At 34.8% G+C, this 20,814-nt stretch overlaps 1 protein-coding gene across 1 annotated transcript in view; it reads left to right on the top strand.

The window, feature by feature from the left end:
* TOPAZ1 (testis and ovary specific TOPAZ 1) overlaps window positions 1-20,814 on the top strand; it is a 44,453-nt gene extending 23,639 nt beyond the window's left edge. Inside the window, 11 exon segments of the mRNA XM_019723718.2 lie at window positions 1,453-1,604; window positions 1,817-1,909; window positions 3,011-3,126; window positions 5,079-5,145; window positions 6,076-6,250; window positions 6,950-7,050; window positions 9,092-9,257; window positions 12,233-12,397; window positions 13,649-13,852; window positions 17,186-17,369; window positions 20,499-20,814. Of these exon segments, the coding sequence (XP_019579277.2) occupies window positions 1,453-1,604; window positions 1,817-1,909; window positions 3,011-3,126; window positions 5,079-5,145; window positions 6,076-6,250; window positions 6,950-7,050; window positions 9,092-9,257; window positions 12,233-12,397; window positions 13,649-13,852; window positions 17,186-17,369; window positions 20,499-20,718 (1,643 nt within the window). The 3' untranslated portion in view covers window positions 20,719-20,814.

The raw sequence follows: 20,814 nt of genomic DNA, 5'->3' as shown, positions 1-20,814 counted from the left end.
TCACCTCCCCAAGAATTAGAGAAAGCATCTAGGGAACTGATAGTCTGGACTTCATCTAAGTATAACAAGGAAGAAACAGCTAGGTAGGAGTCATAGGAGTCCTTATAGGGGCTACACCTGTCACCTGAGGGGTGTGGTAGCCAAGGAGGAGAAGCTACATATGGTTAGATGTGGATAAATATTGTCTTCCAGAAATAATTCCATAACGTGAGATGTGGAGGAAAAGAGGATGACATGGAAAAAAATACAGAACTTTCAAAAATGTAATTCTGATTGTGTAAGCATCCAATATGGTAACAGAAGAAATATATCTGAATTTAGTTTTAAAACAGCAAACACATTTTTAAGTATACAATTCAGTGGCATTAAATACATTTGCAGTATTGTATAATCATCACCATTATCTGTTTCCAGAACTTTGTCACTATCCCAAACAGAAATTCCATACCTATTAAACAATATCTTGATCTGCTTCTTATATAGGCAACTGTGTAGATACTACCAAGTGAAGAGCAGGAAGAATTTATCTGTATGTGCCCAAGAAAGATTGTAGTATGTAAAGAAACTAGAATAAAGCTTAATATTGTTATACTGTGTTATTAAAGTTGTTAATATTTGTTATAACTTCAATATTAATTTTTCTGTCATACTATTGAATTTTATCAGTAGCTACTGACTTTTCCAAGCAACACCAAATAATCCAGACAGTAATTAGTATTTTGGGAAGAAATAATTAACACAAAAATAAAACCCAAAGTAATTTTTACTAAAGCAATTTCAGCTAAGGTGCTTAGATTTTGACCCGGGCAATTTTAGAATGGGGAAAAAATAATCAATGAATGATCCCAATTGAAATAATTGTGGTAAAATTAATGAGAAAAAAAATGGAAATGATTTTAAGTGTTATATAGAAAAATGATTAAGGAGTTGAATTGACATTTAAAAACTACTCTCTTGAAGCAAATTAATCAACGTTGTAATTTTTAGTAAAATGTTCATAATCACAAACTGGAATAAAAAATTATCCCCAGGGTCAACACAGTGGTGGGGTTAAAACAACAAGTAGGGGTATGTGTCAAAATTGTCTGTATCCATCCCTAAAATATGCAGTTGCTCATACATCACTAGGCCACTGCCTGAAGTATCCCTGGGAGTGTGGCTCCCTGGGAATTCATATTGAGGCCATGATATATGAGGCAATTTAGACTGATTTTTGGTGGAGAGCACATGAGTTAGCTCCCAGTCTAGTGCCTTACATGCCTGGTTGACTTCAAATGTTACTGCCACTAACTTTTGCTTTAAATTATTTTCATCAAGTATTTCTGATACCGGAAATGTACCTTTCAAGAAAATGAATTTATATGACTCAATCTTTAAATATAGAAAAATTGTCTAATTTAGAAAAAATGAATATCTTAAAAGTAGTAAACATGTATGTTTTTTCACTTTCAGTAAGCATGTTTATGGAGTACTACAGAAGATTTCCTCCAGGTATACACTTTGATTTACAAGTGCTAAATGACCTTCTAAATTCTTTACTCAAACATTGTTTATTGAAAGAAGTATTTCAGGTAGTGAAACTCAGCATAATGGTTAAAATGCTGGTAAGTATCCTGAAATTACGTATTTTTAATATTTTAAGTTAATTTCTCTGTTAGATTTCCTATTTGTATAATTTAGCAGTTAAGTTTCCATGTTTGTTGACTACTTCCTAGAGAAAATTTGTGTTTTTCAGCATAAACAAATTTGAGAAACTTAAGGTGTACTGAAAGAAGACAAGACATAAAAGTGAGTGTAATTTTTTTGTTTTTTCCAGCCTGCTCTGAAAATACTACTAGAAATATTTGAGCATGTGGCAACTATGAAATTAAGGAATGCTGTACCTACCTTAATTGATATCTTTTGCAAGGTATGGTTTTATTTTATCTCTTTTACTCTCTAATAGCGAATAACCAATGAAAAGAAAATAACGATTTAGAAAGAGATAATGGTTTTCAAGAAAATAGTAATTTCCACTTATTCTCTTCATCTGCCTTTTATTCACATTCTTGATGCCAAAAAATTCTATTTTCAGAAGTGTTCTTTTTCTCTTGAAATAGGGTTCTGTGACTGACAGGCCTTCCCCTTAAATGAATAGTTTCAAGCACTCCAGGAGACTTCTTTCTAATTTGTGAACTGTCCTCATTTCTACACCTTAAGAATGATTAAAGACAATTCTTCTCTTACAAAAGATTTAAGTTCATTTATAATAAAAATAAATATACAATCAATATATAAATAGAAAACCAAAACCAAAACAAAGAAAGTAGATAGAAAAATGGTGGCAAGGAATTAATTTTATATTTGGCATTAAACAAAAACAACCTCTGTGGCTCTCTAAAAATACATTAAAATTTTTACTTTTGTTGACTACTTCCTAGTATTTGGTACTACCTAGCCATCCATTTCAGAATAGGCCTAACAGCAGGAAACCACCCCCACCCCCCACCTTTTTCTTTAGGAAGCAGCGTAGGAACTCCTCTAGCAAATGAACAAATATTTCAGTCACTATCTCTAGAGCCACATTAAAGAACTTGACAGAATTATCTGTCTGGAAATTTTTTGAATCAGAAATCACTGATCACCCATGGTCGTTGTAGAACCCTCAGTTCGCTCCTCCTCAGGAAGTTTACAGTCAGGGATAAGGTATAGACCAGTGCTGTACTAAAGGACATAATGAGTACTGAATGAAAGGTAAAGTGATAAAGTGGTTGAGATAACTTGGAGAACAGGAAGAATATTCAAGTTTCAAGCTCGAATTATTCATTTTTGCTTTGAATTTTTGAAGTAGGGTATCTTACTGTGGTTCTCAAATATTTGGAGAAAATATGCTTTCAAATTTTTAAAGGAATTTTAATTATACTTGTCTTTGTTTCACTTTTTCCATCGGTCTCTTTAGTTGTTTCATACACACTGGTTTTCAACTCACTGGTATTTTTATAAGAATGACTACTTTTTTTCTCTTCTACAGCTTATTGAAGCTGGGATGGTGCTTGACCCAGAACACTTTAACTATATTGTGAAGCTCTTATACCAACTAGAGGCTTCCAAACAAGAAATAAGTGCAGTTCTGGAAATGAAATCCAGGTAAGAAAAATCATTATAATTAAGATATATATATATATATATATATTGGTGAGGACTTATAAAGGATGAAAGTAAATCACTTACACTGCTCACATGTCCAAACATCTGGATAGTTGCCCACTGTAACCCTTCTCCCATCTCTTGACCGTGTCTTAGTCACATTGTCGTTAATCAAGCTGCCACTAGCCAGCCGTCCCAGCCAGCCTCGTCACAGCTTTCTCTGTACCTGATCTCGTCTCAGTGCCTGGCACATCAGATGTAAAAGGAATCTCTTATCCTCTGTTTCACAACTTGATTCCACTCAGTGCACTCTCTTACATATATATAAGTTATCTTAATTCTTTTTTTGTTTCATTCTCTTGTCATATTAGCTAAATAAATATTTTAATGTCTCTTCTTCATTCTCTCTCTCACTTGTTTACTTTCTCTATTCAGCTTATCGTTCTCCAAAGGCCTTTTTTTAGAAACCTGTGATAATTAAAAGAGTAATACCATAATATACCTGTATTGAGTAAAAGAAGAGCCGTGAGTTTAAAAAAAAAAAAAGTAATTATTCCGTATGTAGAGAAAAGTCTACAAATCATAAGTATTTAAATGAACCATAACTTTTTTTTTTTTTTAAGTATTGGTATCCCATTTATTGAACACCCATTGAATTTTTTTATTTTTTTTTAAGATTTTTTTTTTTTTTTTAATTGGGGAAGGGGAACAGGACTTTATTGGGGAACAGTGTGCACTTTCAGGACTTTTTTCTCCAAGTCAAGTTGTTGTCCTTTCAATCTTAGTTGTGGAGGGTTCTGTTCAGCTTCAAGTTGTTGTTCTTTCAGTCTTAGTTGTGGAGGGCGCAGCTCAGCTCCAGGTCCAGTTGCCGTTGCTAGTTGCAGGGGGCACAGCCCACCATCCCTTGCGGGAGTCGAACCGGCAACCTTGTGGTTGAGAGGACGCACTCCAACTAACTGAGCCATCCGGGAGCTCAGCGGCAGCTCAGCTCAAGGTGCCGTGTTCAATTTTAGTTGCAGGGGGCGCTGCCCACCATCCCTTGTGGGAGTCGAGGAATTGAACTGGCAACCTTGTGGTTGAGAGCCCACACTCCAACCAACAACTGAGCTATCCGGGAGGCAGCTCAGCTCAAGGTGCCGTGTTCAATCTTAGTTGCAGGAGGCAGAGCCCACCGTCCCTTGCGGGACTCGAGGAATTGAACTGGCAACCTTGTGGTTGGGAGCCCACTGGCCCATGTGGGAATCGAACCGATAGCCTTCGGAGTTAGGAGCATGGAGCTCTAACCGCCTGAGCCACCGGGCCGGCCCCAACCATAACTTTTTAATAAAATCATTTGATAAGTGCAAATGAGGTCAACCACCAAAGCCCTTGAGAATGAATGCCCAGAATTCTCCGTCCGATAGTTTCCACAGCTGCTGTTATCTCATCATCCTCTAATACAGAGGTTTCCAAACTTTCTTGGTCTACAGTGTCCATAGGCCAAAAGAAATAGGTTAATAGTCTTATTTATTAAATAGTTAGATCCAAACAAGTTAATAGCTGTAGTTTAACAGTGTCTGACAGAAAGAAGCCTCTTGAAATTTTCAAATAACCTCTGGGTTTGCCCTAGTGCCCTGGATGCCATAGAGATCAAGAGCTGGAATTTAATGATTTTTCTCTTTTTATTCACAATTATTTGAAGCTTTGGTATCCTCTGTCTTCAAATTAGACAGAAGGTCTGGTTTCATGTGTAATTTGCTTTTTCCTTCTTGTTGCCTATGGTTTGGAGAGGAAATAGTGTGAGGTAGGTATCTATGCAGTTTCCTTTCTTTTTAGTTCTAAAGAACTTTTATAGTATATTACTGCATTCTTTTTCCTCCAGTCTCTTAGGTATAAACTGTAAACTAAATGAATTAGGAGCAATAGTGACTTTTTAGAGGGTGAACTTAATTAACTCCTTTCTATTGTTAAAGGTTACAAGTGAGGCAATTTAAAAAGAACTGGACCTGTGATTTAGATTTAGCCTTGAATGAAATAGAGGTATGACACTTATTTTTTATATAAATTGCTGGGATCTTTAAAAACCAATAACGATAAAGAAACTTTGAAAAGTAATCCCATGTTTGGAAAAGTTTTAGAAATGTGGCTATTATACGGAGAAAGTGCTCAGCGAAAAGATGTTTAATTTTTTTTGATACTTTGAAATACAAACATAATTTTTAGGATTGTGGACTATTCTAAAAATAATTCTAGGAATTATTTCAAAAATAACTTATGTTACGGTATAATAATCTACAGGTTAGCCTTTAATTCTTGTCGCTGGGCAGACTCAGTGCACGAGAAAGTTGGCTTACTTGTCATGATCCATGGATGGCTACAGCATGTGAAATGACGGGAAAACCAAGGTCAGCGTGCCTTCGCCACGCATTTAGATTATAAGGAATACATGACTTTCTGGATGATTTTGCTTTTTAATTTAAGCTCATTTTTGTACTCATCTAGTGATTGTTGGTCTAGTCTTAGTATTTATATCCTGGAAACAGTTTTTTTGTTGGTTGGTTGCTTTTCTACTATAAACTATTTCTTAGTTTATAGTAGAAAATAATGGAAGATAGTAAGTTTACTGAAATTTACTTTGTAGCTCCTTTTATAGAAGACATTCCATAAAAATCTATCTTCACTGTCTAGTTCAGGTTTGGGGGTGACATCATTAAGTGTATTAGGAACTAGATAATTAAAACAAATGTACATTGCCATCGATAACCTATAAAGGCTGTGCTACAGTCAGAAAAGTACATTGTACACAGCATGTTATTGATGTTGTAACACTTGTCAGTAAATTTATAAGATTTGCAGAGATTGTCTTCTTAATTTCTGTATATCTAATGCCTGCATATGCCTACCCCATAATATGTTCCCATAAATGACAGCTTTCTTTCTTTGTTGTTTTGTTTTTAATAATTCTGATAGCATTGTAAAGAAAAAGGTGACTGGACCAAACTGGGAAATTTATATATTAACGTGAAAATGGGCTGTGAAAAATTTGCAGATTTCCAGAGATTTTGTGCTTCTATTGCTGAAACACTAACAAAAGACTATAAAGAAGAGAGACCAGGTGTTCCATTTTGTGAATTTGCTGAAACAGGTAAAATGTCCCTGTTTTGGTCTGAGTCTTGTGTGTTAGTGTGGCGCAATGTTCTTATTAGGAATGTAAAGTTCTTAATATTTTCCATTTTGGGGATAAGTTAATATTGCATGTTTCAGATACTTCTTCTTCTCTTTATAAATTTTTCCATCTACTTATTGTTAAGTTAATGATATAAGGTCAAAATTTGGTGTTTTAATATCAGATGTTTCATGTTCTTATTTTTCTTTTCATTCATATTAGTAAAACTATTGCTAGCAAATTATATTGGAGCACCTGAATTTTTGAATCATTAAATTGTTACTATCTTCACTATTACAAGTCAACAAAATTCATATATTTTTGAGACTTTGTTTTTCACATGAGCTCTTCGTTGCTATATTCTTTATCAGGTGTCGGCAAACTTTTCATGTAAAGAACCACATAGGAAATATTTCAGGCTTTGCACACACCACATATGATCTGTGGCACATAGTTTCGTTTTGTTTTCTTTTCAAACAACCCTTTAAAAAAAACAAAGAAAGACATTCTTAGCTCACAGGCTGTATAAATACAGGCCAAGGGCCAGACTTGGCCCGTGGGATGTAGTTTGCCGACACCTGGTGTTTGTGGTAGTATCAGTAATTCCATATTAAGTTGCCTTTTTCATCATTTTAAGTGACTATTTCACTTTCTTCCACATGCCTACTTTGTTTTCAGTTAGCAAAGATCCAAAAAACAGTGAAGTAGATAAAACTTTGCTGGGAAGAATCGGAATCAGTGCTATGTACTTCTATCACAAATTGTTGCAGTGGTCCAAGGTACTTTATTCAGTTTCTATTTGGGCTTGGTATAGAGTTAGTTTTAAATTTTTGAACAGACTGTAGGTTAACCCTGCAAGTTACAAATTTGCCAATAATCATCACCATTGAAAAATGAGTCTCAGACTAGTCAGTGACTTTTTAGGTGGTATATTAGGCAAAGGTGGAAAGGGGGTGGCCGTGAGACTGGCTGGCTACTGTGAAGAATTTCAATATGGGGAACATTTAGGAAGCTGTGCTAAGTAGCCTATTTATTTGAAACAACTTTCAATTCCGGACTTATTTCACTAGCTCCTGAGTATCGATAGCATGAAATTGTGCAAGAGTTCAAAACACCTTTTTAAGATGAACCTAGGATACTCAGCAATTAACAGAACTCCTTAAAAATCAACTCCTAGAATGCTCTGGAACATTATATACCACATATCTTGATGTCTAGTTTTGAGGTTTAGCTCACCATAGAAGTGGTCAAGTGATTCCAGACCACATTGTACTACCATTCTTTAGATTTCCCTGAGGTGGCAGGTGAAGTTATAGATTCGGTCAAGTTAAGTAAAGTGGAGGAAAGGAAAATCCAAAATAGTAAAGAAGTGCTAAGGAATGGACTAACATAGAAAGTGCAACAGTTGACAGTGCGGTCACTATTTAATCAACTATTAAAATGTATCTTTTCTTACTTTCTTCTTTCCATAAAGCGATTATCTCAAAATTGAATGAGTTTAATAACATTTAAGTACATGATCACTCATACACATACAAAAAGTCATGAATTTTTTAAAATTAAAAAACAACAGCAGAGTCATTGTACAGAAGGTCTCCGAGAGGGTTAGCACTTCCTGTGCAATAGGCCTGGAATGGGCAAAAGGTACCTTGTCACCTGGCCTCACAATCTAGCTTAAGGTTGGTCAGAGCATTGATTTCTTGGGTATTTAATGCTTGAGAAATTAAGGAATGCCTAACAAGAAGACCCTTTTTAAAAATACAGACTGATTTTGCTCAAATTTTAGACTATATTTTAATTTTATTAGGTTATTATTTCTTAGGAGGCTGGTGAATTTGTGTTTGTATTTTAGTGAAAATTTTTAATATTCAATTTTGAACGAATATTTTATTATCTCAGTATGATTTTTAATGAAACCTGTTCCTTTTTTAACATAAAAGTAAAACCATTGACATTAAAGCCGCCATCTCTTGAGAAATGCACTATTCATATAATCAAAGTGAAAGTACCTTGACATCACAATATGCATCTGACTCAAAATAGTATAGAATAGAATAGAAAACAAGGGTCTGCAAAGCGCCAAATCTGGCTCACGGCCTGTTTTTGTACATCTTGAGAGCTAAGAATATTTTTCACATTTTTAAAGAGTTAGAAATTAAAAAACAACAACAACCAAAAAGAATGTACAACTGATGGAATGTGACCTGCAAGACATAAAGTAATTACTATCTGGTCATTTATATAAAAAGTTTGCTGACCCTGATATAAAATAATAATATATGTCCAATTTCTAGTGTCCACACTAGAGACAATTTTTATGTTGAGTATGTGAAATAATTCATCTATTAAACTGAAGTAACAATTTTCAGCCAACAATCTTACCCCTTTTTTTATTGTCATTCTTTATCTAAATTTGATAATAAATTATCTTCATTTTCACTTTTCCTCCTGGATTTCAGAGTGATCAAGAGGAGAAGTGCAAAAAATTATGATCAGTAGTTTTCCACACTAAAACATGAAATCCTTTTGCCGAATGAAATCTTGAGGGAAAGCACAATGTATAAAACACATGAAAGGAGAACTGGGGAAAGGGGGCCCAGTAGTAAGGGATGGTTAATGTGAGGCAAAGCCCTGCTTACTCCCCTCCCTCTTCCACCTTTGTGGCTAAGCAGGAAGGGGCTTAAGGAAAGTCTTGAAACAGTTTAGAACCATCATCTAGAATGATGATTCAAGTTTCTATAGAATGATCAGTGTGACTGTGTATCTTTGTAATACTCTAAATGATTGATACTCAATTAGTGTTCTTTATTTTCCCTCTAGGGAAGGAAGGTCTTAGATAAACTATATGAATTAAAAATACATTTTACAAGTTTAAAAGGACTTACAGGGCCTGAGAAGTTAGCACCAAGATGTCAAATTGTGAATATTGCAGCAGAAATTTTTCTGAAAAACGGAAGCCTAGATGGTGCCATGTGGGTATTAAGGGGTAAGTTCTGATATATGTGAGCATAAAATAATTTGTTGTTATAAATTCTTGTGTATGTAATTACCTTAAGTTGATAGTGAATTGTGAGTGATAATTTGGTCTAAACCCTAGGAGTCATGTGGATAGGAAATGTGGTTGTTGTATAAAATGGAAGGAGACAGTTCACCTAGCTTTAAAGAAGTAATTGTATGAACCTTTGTTGAAAAGCTAGTTCAAGGTAAATGCTTTACCTTGATTATCTCAATTAATCTTCTTAGAAATCCTATGAGTTTGGAATTATTACAATCTCCATTTTATGGATTTAAAAAAATGTTGTCAGAGACATTAAGCAACTTGTCCAAAATGATGTAAGGAGGAGGCCAGATTCAAACCCAAACAGTCCAGCTTTAGAGCCCAGGCTTCAGCTGCCATCTAAGACAGGGAATCCCGATTGCAGTCTCATAAACTCTGCATGTTCAAGCAAACATGACCTCAAACCAAGACAAGTAAAGCTTACTTTCCCTAGAAAGTCAATCCATCTAGCAGAAATTAAAATGAAATTAAGCCAGCAGAAGCAACTAAGGTAGTTTGGTGTGAGGTAAATAATAATTCAGAGAACACAGTAGTTGTAGCACAGCATGGTATCTAACAGTAGCTCTGGCTACTTGGACCATCAGGCAGATTTTATTTGATGAAATGGGATAAGAATGAAGAAACCTCGAGAACCTGAGTTTAGGTTGGGAAGATGGAATATGAGTGTATGCATAAGTAAAGCAAATAGATAACCTTTACACTAACACAGCACGTACAACACTGTATAAGTTTAAGGTGTACAGCATAATGACTTGACTTACATATATTTGGCAATGATTACCACAGTAAGTTTAGTTGACATCTATTATTTCATGTAAATACAAAAAAGAAAAAAAAAGTGTTTTTTTCCTTGTGGTGAGAACTCTTAGGATCTACTCTCTTAACAGCTTTCAAATATACCGTCCAGCAGTGTTAACTCTAGTCATTGTGTTGTGCCTTACATCCGGATACTTGTTTATCTTATAACCAGAAATTCGTACCTTTTGACCACTTTCATCCAATTACCCCACCCCTCAAACCCCACTGTTGGTAACCACAAATCTGATCTCTTTCTGGGGTTTGGTGGTTTGTTTTGTTTTTATTTTTAGATTTCACATATAAGAGAGACCATACATTATTTGTCTTTCTCTATCTGAATTGTTTTACTTAGCCTAATATTTTCAAGGTCCTTCTATGTTGTCCCAGGCTGCAGTTTTTGAAAGCATGAATGTGTGTTTTTGTGGTTTATTGGTTTGTTTTCAGAAAAGTGTTAATTTTTTTATACTATGAAATTTAATATAAAGCTTAGCTCAAACACCTGGACCAGTGATTGTCACTAAAGTACTAATATAAGCATATAAACAATTATAATCTTTTTTTTGTTAATTTCTTCTTTGTACTTTTCTGTTTTGCTTGCATTTTTTATAGTGATAGTTCATATTTAAAAAACATTATTTTAAAAGTAAATCAACCAACTTGGCTTCATCCTAAACAACAATATATTTGAAATCACAGGTTTAATGTGATTTTTATATTTAATGTGATCCTTACGGTTTTATAATTTTTAGAATATACAAGTAAATTATTAAAATTATATGGGAATGATGTTAAACAGATATTTGTGCAGTTTTTCAAGATATTAAGTTCATTCAAATTTATATAGTAAAATGTAAGCAAATTTAGGAGTAAATTAATGAAGGTTTGTGTCTAAATGAGTTAATATTCACAGAGCACTAGTATTTGCAAAACATTGTCTAGCACATAGTATAAATTAAGTCAATCACTCAGTCAGGTGGGCTCTAGTGATTTAAAAACAAGCTTCTGTTTTAAAGTTTATACTGGATACTTAAGGCTTCATTTTGGTATCATATACTTGAATTATCAAATGTTTCTTTAATACTTTTTGTATTCACTGAGCTGGGAAGTCCACAGAAGAAAATGATTACATGATTGTTTTAGTCCACTGAAAAAGAACATGGAAATGTGCTTTGAGTGTGAAATAGCAATGTTTCCTCATGTGTCTCATTGTGTGTATGATAGCTGAAGGAATTAGGTAAATGAGAAAATATTGACATTTCTAACATTTTAGTACCTCGGTGTTCTGTATTAATCTATTGTTTTTCTCAATATAAAAATCGGGGCAGAAATTAAGGAACTTCAAATTATTGGTAATAGTCTCTCGTTTTAAGCTGTGATAGGCACCTAAGAGTTCAATTTATTATGCTTTTATAACTTACATACATTAGATATTCTATACATATCAAATATTTTATAATAAAAATTGTTTTGAAAATGGGGAAAAGCTGTTCCCCAAGAATACCAAAACTAATTAAATTATGTATTCTTTATTGTAAAATTGTTGAAGTTGTCCACGCAAATATTTTACATTACAAATATTCATTATAATCTGAATATTTTTGTCATATAAAAGTAAACATCAGAATTAATAACTGATTAGTACTCTTAGAAAATGAAGAATTACAAAATTAGTATATTCCCCAAACTGTCACTGCACTGTACACCTGAAGCTGAAGCTGAATAATATTGAATGTCAACTATAATTTAATATATACATAGTCACGGGATGTGGAGTACAGCATAGGGAATAGAGTCAATGGAATCGTAACAGCTCTATACGATGTCAGAGGGGTAATAGATTGGGGGTTATCACTGTGTGAGGGGTGTAAATGTCTAACTGTTATATTGTTTCGTGCACCTGAAACTAATAAAAAAATAAGTATAACAAGGTAGTTATGAGCATTACTACATAAGTTGTTTCTAATAAATGTGAGCCATGGTTATCTTTTCTGAGTGACGTATTTAAGTTTTATCACTTCCCAAGAGATACTTAAAAACACTGGTTGTGATTATCCTAAGTGTAATGTTCATAGTATAAAGTATTAGTACTTTTTTCTTTTCGGAAGAGTCAGAATGGATAATCAATACCCCACTGTGGCCTTGCGATAGAATGGACGTACTCAATCGACATAATCTGCTCTGTACAATTGCACATGAAATCTTAGCCAAGAGCCTTTACAAACAGACATTTGAAGTCTTGCAAAATCTACCAGGTTTTCAAAATTCTCAAGGTATGATTTTTTTTTTAAAGTCTAGCTTAATTATCTCCTGCCCATCTGGTATTTAACTGTTAATAAGAAAGTCTCCACCTGTTTTGGTTGAGTTTCATATTCCAGCGTATATTTTTAATGAAGTTGTTTTCTGGAAAATGTATTATCTGCAACTTGAATATGCTTGCCTGAGGGTTAAAAAAAACTTAGAGATCCTTATCTTTGGGTTGTCAGCAGTTCCTAACAAGCCTCTTCATCATTCCCCTTTCCCACCTCTGTCAAGTCTTCAGCAAACAATATGCTAAGTGCCCCCAGCAAGCTTCATATCTTAAAAGAATGTATTGCATTGGCAGAATGAAGAATACTTTTTCTTTTATCACTTAACAAATAGAGAACTTAGTTTCCATTATTTTGGAACAAAAGTAAACATGGAATAGAGGAAATTAAGCAGATGGCAAGTTCAAAGAAAGAGAATGTCTGATGTGGCAATGATAGGTAGTGCTGTTGAATTCTACAGCTCAGATCTTATATGGACAGGAAGAGGGAGTCCGTGCTGAGGGAAAGGAGTGAGTACAGGCTTTGGGTCAGAAATGAGCCGAGTGATGGCTTAACATTTCATGAAACGTTAACCTGAGGGCCTCTCCTCAGGGCTATAGCAAAGTTGGTGTTTTAGGAAAGTTCCTCTGGTGGGAATGTTTAGGAAGAGACTAAAGTAAAAAGATTAATTTCCTGCTAAGCCCTGGACCCCTAAAAGATCCTAAAGTGATAGAGACCTAGAGTCTAGGTCACAGATGGAACCGACCAAATAAAAGACTCGGGAGTCTCCAAGGTGACTTGCTTTCTTCTAAGTGAAGAATAGAAATACCCAATAAAGAATTGTTTTTCATTTGAGATGGAATATTTATAAGGGGATGATTTAGTTTTAATCATGGGAAATCTGTCTGAGGTCTGAACTATAGCTAGAACGCAGAACCGCGCAGTCATTCATTTGAGACACTGCAAATGCCATCCCATGGGAATCACAGACAGGAGTTAATGCGGCCTCTGAAGTCATTGTCAAGCTTCCTTTCATTCCTCAGTACAAAGGAAATGAATGGTTTTGCTTTTGTGCAATGAGAGTTTGTTTGTTACTTAGAGAATATGTCAGATGACTGTGACTCCTGGAGTGGGTAGAACGTGCCAAGGGAAGCAGAGGGAAAAGAAAAGTACTAAGAAGTTTGAGTGGCTAAGATAGATCAATTTCATTACAGCAATTATATCTTTTCTTTTCAGAAACTGTGGAGGTCTCCCAGTACAGCCTTCTTTTTAATAAACTTCTAGATGCCTGTGTAGAAAGCAACAGCCTTGGTGTATCGTCCTCTGTAGCGGAATTCATGATTTCAAAGAGCATCCCGATTGATTTTTCCTTTCTTAGAAGATTAATTACTTCTTTAGGAAGGAGTTGTTTATGGCTCAAAGCCAGAGCCCACTACAAAAGTAAGTTACATTCTAAACTTTTTAATTTGATATATTGGTTTTGACACTGATTTTCTAACCCTGAACCCTTGTATAATATTTACAACTAGAAATTTAAATATGTAAAAAGAACAGTTGATACATATCGAAAGATAGTGGGCTAAACAGATCTGTGCTCCTTTGAAACCTGTTATTTCTCTCATTTCTAATTACTATATTTTTCTTTGCACATTTGTGTGTCCACTGGAGGGTGCACAAAGGAAGTAAATGACAGAACCAGTTTGGCATATCTTACAAATATATAGGAGTAAAACAATTGGGTAGAATGAAGTTTAAGGAATATTTACATATATTATTTATCCCTCCTATAGCCCTAATATTTATAACTTACAATATGTAATAGCAGGCCATATAGGAAATACAGAGGTTGCCATTACAATGAACATGATACCTACATAACAGGTTTTCACGTGGCTCCTAGTAATAGAACTTTGTTAATCTATTTACGGCTATTTCTCTCTAAACAGTAAACCTGGAAAACCTGTGCTTTCTCTAGTTCCAGCCACCTCGCAGGTATTTTAATTAAAAAGTAATTCCAGGTAGAATCTAGATCTGGAAAACAATTCTTTTCTGCCTCTTCCAGTAATTTGTCATAAGTTTCCATTTCTATCACTGTCATGTATATTATATAACAAACAATATAACAAACATTTGAGTGCCTACCTATTATGTGTCACCACCATGCCAAATGTGTCAAACATCCCAGCCACCTCTACCTGCACAAAAAGCTCTCTGAACTTGGAAGTGTTTTTCACTCCAACAGCTGTGATCAATTAGCAGGTGGTAACTTTTTTTCCCCAAAGAAATGGGAAAGAAAATACATGTTAGTATGCATTACAGGTAATAAGATTAAGTATTATTTGATGAAATTTTTATTTCAGCTACATATATACGTATATGTATACTGGGTCATGTAAAATGTATGTCTCATCATAGGTGACAAAAAGTTTTGAAAGCAGAATTTTTTTTAAAAAGAATGATCAGAAATTTAGAGGAAAGGTAGAATCATTTGTTCATAACACCTCATTCCAATTTTGTGGTTATGTTTCCACTCCTTATCCTATTTCCCTGCAGACGGCTAGAAATCACACAAAGTATATATGTATTATTTTCTATAACTTCTTGATTTTAATTTTTAGAATCAACATAAATGGGGTTATTTTCAAATAATTGTGGAATTTGGGGGAAATGCTACCAGAAGGTATTTATATGCCACAAAAACAAAATATAAACTTGGAAACATTTAAGTGAAATTTATATGAACCTTTCTAGTTTTTAGTTGAAAGTAAAATTTTGTATTAAAACAGCTAAATTGAATCATTTATTTTTAAAATTTTAAGATATATGTATGAAGCTTTATCGACATATAATTCAAAACCACACAACTATATAATTCACCCATTTAACATATGTAATTCAATGATTTTAGTGTATTTACAGAGTTGTGCAACCATCGTAATAGTCAATTTAGAATATTTTCATCACATCAAAAAGAAACCCTATCTCCATTAGCAGTCACTCCCCAACCCTCCAAATTCTTCCAACTCTAGTAATTTATTTTTAAAGATATTTTTTTTAGCAGCTTGTTAGTGCCTAGGTACAAGTCAGTACCTTCCTTATTAGCACTTTTCTCCTTATCTAAACACAACTATGCCTAATTTTATATACAGTCAACTTCTGGGACTTAATGCAAGTGAAGTTATAGATAACGATATTTGGGGATTTTATTTTTAATGTACCTAAATTATAAAATGAAATGAGTAATTTATAGTCACTAATCAGTCTTCCAAACATCTCATTTCCTGACAATGTTGACATTTAAAATATCATTGCAACTCTTCCTTAGATTTATCTTCACACATAGCTTAACACTTGCTAGAAAAGCCTTTCAATGCCTTATACACTAGGCCCCCCTTATCCGTGATTTCACTTTCCACAGTTTCAGTCACCTTCAGTAAACCGTTGTCCAAAATATTAAATGGAAAATTCCAGAAATAAATAATTCGTAAGCTTTAAATTTCCCTCCGTTCTGAGTAGCATGATGCAATCTCACGCCATCCTGCTCTGTCCTGTCAGGGATGTGAGTCATCCCGTTACCCAGCATATCCACCCTGTAGAGATGCTCCCTACCCAGGCATCGCTTAGCAGCCATCTCTGTTATCAGATCGACTGTCACTGTCTTACAGGGCTTGTGTTTCAAGTCACCCTTATTTTACTTAATAATGACCCCAAAGTGCAAGAGTAGTGACGCTGGCAATTCAGACATGCCAAAGAGCAGCCAAGCCATAAAAATATACGCATGTATAGGAAAAAACATAGTATAAATAGGGCTTTTGCACTGTATGCGGCTTCAGGCATCCACAAGGAGTCTTAAAACGTATCCCTTGAGGATAAGGGGGGACCACCGTACATACAGACTTAAATGGTGTCAGTAAAAGATAACAATAGTGCCTATATACAATTTGGATGGCCTAGGACATATGGGGATTTCCCTATATATTAGCTTACTTTTAATGAAAACCTAAACAGTTTGAAAATCAAATCTCTTCTCTTGAAAAGTAAAATTTTTAGAACATGAATTGATGAGGATAGCTACACCACACTGAGCGCCTACAGAATGGGAATGTATTTTATTCATTTTGACATCTACTGCTTTGTGCAGTATCAGACATACAGCAGGAACAGTAAATATTTATGGCACAGACTTGTTAACTCTTGAACAACACAAGGGTTAGGGACACTGAGCCCCTGCAGTCAACAATCTGTGGATAACTTTTGACTCCCCCAAAACTTAACTATTACAGCACTGAAAATAAGTGCATTCAAAACTACTGTAACAACTGTGATGGAAAATAAAATCTTTTCATTGTAATTTCTATTTTTTTCCTACATGTTGGATTCCTAATTCAAGGTAGGCAATAATTATAAACATAGTTACTGTTAGACCAGATCCCATTAAAACAAAGCCCTGGTAGCTATTCTGGTTTTTCAGTTATTCTGAAATTATGTTGTATTGACTATGACTTGAAATAAATGCCACAATAAGGCTCAAAGTCATTTTTTAGATAATTTAACATATTTCTCACTTCATATTTAATGTTTCAAAGACATTTTGCAAAGAATAATTTCAAATGTACTAGGATAAGCTCACTACCATAATTTGTGTAATAAATCTGCTTCTAATGTGAAGAATTATTCTGTAATGTAAGTATTTATCACCTATGGCTATTTTAGAAGTCTAGGTTTTCATCCATTGGAGTTTTAGTAAAGTTTGATCTATTATTTGATTTCCAGGTGCTCTTTCATTGGGTTGCTACCCGCCATTAGAGGGAAATTTATACCGAAAACTTCTACTGGTTCCTTCTTATTTATCTGAGATTGAAATGCTTTTAGCTATTGAAATCTTCCTGGTATCTAATGCTAGTAGTATTCAAAGTCCTGGTTCTTCTACACAGATGCTGCAGATAGTTTTGAAAAGGTTGGTTGATATAACTTCTAACTGCATCCTGAAAGCAGATCATGGCCCTCTACACCTGCCCCAGGATGTAAATGTTTTATATATATTTACATACGTGTGTATATATATGTATATATATGTGTGTGTGTGTGTGTGTATATGTGCTTATATGTATATGTTTATATAATTGTGTAGTGTGTATTTACAAATGTTGGTAACATTTAAATTGAGAAAGGATGTGACCTGTTTGAGACTTAAAATCAAACAAATTAGTAGCATTCAACAAAAACTTCAAAGATACTGTTAGATGTTCAAAGAGATGGTTCCTCTTTAGTTATCCATCTTTTTCATGTACTGATAGTTTTCAGATAGGTACCTAAAAGTTATTTATCTTTTTGGTCAACACAAAAGATCTAAGAACCAGATCTGAAAAGGAAATATGTGATAATTAGGTTCAATCAAGAATCCTGTTGAAAACAAACCCATCAGCCTAGTTTCTATATTTTAGAATGTTGTTATAAATGCATAAATATTATCATGTAGCTGTTGGGCCAGAGTAGCATCCCTTCAAATAATTTTCTTCAAAGTCCCAGAATTTATTTAGGCTTTTACCACTCCAATTTCGTGTCAGCCTAATCCAGGAAACTTGTAATAATAAGGATCACACGGAATTCCTGTTTTATTAGAGTTTCTTGACAAGAATTTTGCTCCAGTTTACTGGTGTTACAAACCAGATCCTCAGAGTCAATCTTCTATCAGTTATCTATTACTGTGTATAAATTATCCCAAAATTTAGTGGCTTCAAACAGCATAAATTAGTTTCTACGAATTTTTGAGTAGCTTAGCAGGATGATACTGGCTCAGGGTCTGTCACGTAATTGGAGACAGGATGTGGTCAGGAGCTGCAGTCACCTATCCGTTTCCTAGATGGCTCACTCACATGGCTACAGGCAGGAAGCCTCAGTTCCTCGCCACATGGGCCCTTCCATAGGTTCCTTGAGTGTCCTCACGACATGACAGCTAATTGCTCTCAGAGTGAGAAATCCAGGAGAGAAAAAGCAAGGAGGGAGCTACAGTGCATTTTATGACCTATGTCAAGAACTGTGAAGGCTCTGAGATTTTACCCTCTTTGCAGGCTACAAAGTCAGCCTGCCAATTTCCTGGATACTAGCATAAGACTCCTGGGTTGGAAACAGAGGACTTTATTACTGACGGTACAGCAAGTAGCATGATTATCTACATATTTGTATCTCTTCCCCTTGCTGCCAAGTCTCACAGATGGGCTCAGATGGATACCTGCACATACAGTGGGTTCTATTACAGGAGAGGAATCCTGAACTTAGGGAACCCAAATCTTTTATAATGGGTAATAAGCATGCCTGCCCCTTTGCTCTGCAAGGAAACACTATCTCCACCTTGTAAGGCTGTACTCAAACCTGCTCTTTGCTCTGGAGGGAGAAACTATCTTTGTCTTTTAAGGTTATTCACTATATAAACATCCTTGAAATCCAAAACAAGGGGTAGTCAGTGTCTCTGCTCTCAAAACTTCCAGAAATGCAACAGACCCATGGAGAATTGCCATCCAACAACCCAGTGTTCAGTATTGCACACTTGTCATTTCTGTTTTGTTCTATTTGTGATAAACAAGTCATTTAATCCAGCCAATACTTAAGGGGAGGCGAATTGGGAAGTAACTTGTTTTAGGGCCACCTTTTTTAAACCAACTTGAATTAGCTTTTTTTAATTATAACGCTATTCTTTTTTGAGGGCTTCCTTATTTACCACTGTGCACGAGTGGCTGAGGCATTTGGGTTCCCCATCATCCTAATGAGGATTTCGTTTTCTCATAGCTTTCCATTTTCTACACATATGCAGCCTCTCTACTCATTGTTGAATTTGGGGGCTATTTGTGACCCAGGGGATAACTAGTGACATGCGTAGATCTTTGATTTTGTCCAAGCCAATACTGCTTTCTCTATTATTATCATACTGAACTCCATCTTGTTACATTAAGCTCTAGAAGAGAGAATTGTATTCATCTTTAGAGTTTCAAAAACTGCACATAGTTGGCACATGCCCAATCTGCCAGATTCTAGGCACCAATTCCTAAGCCAGAAGGTACTAAAAGGCTCCTCAGCAGTCTTATCTGTGACCACTGGTTGTTGTTCCAAGTGGAAGCCCCCACTCCCGCCACTCTGGACCACATTGTGGGTTAACACAGGTAGGCTCCTTCTTCTGGGGCCTGGCTCCTAGGCCCTATTGGTGCCCAGAGCAGGATGCAGTGAACACAAAGGAAAAAAGTGATGTTCAATATAACAGCCACATCTCTATTTTAAATACTTCCCACTCCTTATCCCAGAGGAGAAACGAACATAAGTTATGAATTTTATGAAATTTGGAGACTAGTAGAGAAGGTATTAGAAAAGTAAATTCTAGCTCTTGTGAAGTATCTTAAATGAGGACTAAAGGAAAATAACTGGAAATTTAGTGAAAAAATATAGCTATAATTTCTGTTACTAAATGTTAGCTACATATTCAGTATATGCTTATAATTAAAAATAGCCAATATCAGTGTAAAATATGTGAATGTCAGTAACACCAAACTTGATTAAATTCAATATGTTTATGCATTATCATGAATAATTATGCAATTTTTAACTTTGAAAATACAAAGATTGAGATTATTAGCTGTGTTCTAAATCAGTGTTATTCAAACTGCGGGTTGTAGCCCAGTTGGGTGGTGAAATCAATTTAGAGAGTTGCAACCACATTATTAAAAAATGAGGCAATAGAAAATAGAATACTGATGAGAAATGTTAAGATGTATGCTCTTAACAACTTTTGAATATACAATAAAGTATTTTCAATTATAAAAAAAAAGAAAAGAAAATAGAATACACTGTCGTAAAGGTACGTCTTGTTTTGTGAAAGTTTTGTTTCAGTTTTTATTATGAGGGTATAGACTGGGTCACAATATAAAACGTCTTTCTTACTGTGTGTCATGGTCAAAAGTGTTTGAAAGCCACTGGTAGAAGAACATAGTAAAAAGACTGTCATAGCTTAGTACTAATCAATGTAAATAATCACCTTTTGAAGAAACTACATAGCTTCTATTTAGAGTTCTAATTTTGTGAGATGTTCACTTTGTAGATGTGAAGAAAACAAATCTCGGAACAAGGATGATTATCAAGCTGCAGTGGAAAGATTAATTATGGCGGCTCGTTTATCGGATCCAAAGCTTTTCATTAAGCACATGACGGTCAATGTTAACAAGGAGCAGGTTTATAGTTTGGAACATTGTTCTGCCCTGAAATGGTTGAAAGAGAACATGAAGTGGGCCGGAAAGGTTTGGCTTTTCAGTAACCATTAGTTAATAAAGGCTTTTTCTTTTTTTTTTAAGTTAATCATTGTTGGAAATAAAAGGTAATAAAAATAAAGAGAGTTTTCACTATATTCAGCTTTTGCC

This window comes from Rhinolophus sinicus, linkage group LG10 (assembly GCF_036562045.2).
Source record: "Rhinolophus sinicus isolate RSC01 linkage group LG10, ASM3656204v1, whole genome shotgun sequence".
In the NCBI taxonomy this organism is placed as follows: Eukaryota; Metazoa; Chordata; class Mammalia; order Chiroptera; family Rhinolophidae; genus Rhinolophus; species Rhinolophus sinicus.
The sequence above is the reverse complement of the archived record's forward strand: the minus strand, read 5'-3'. Positions and strand labels throughout refer to the sequence as shown.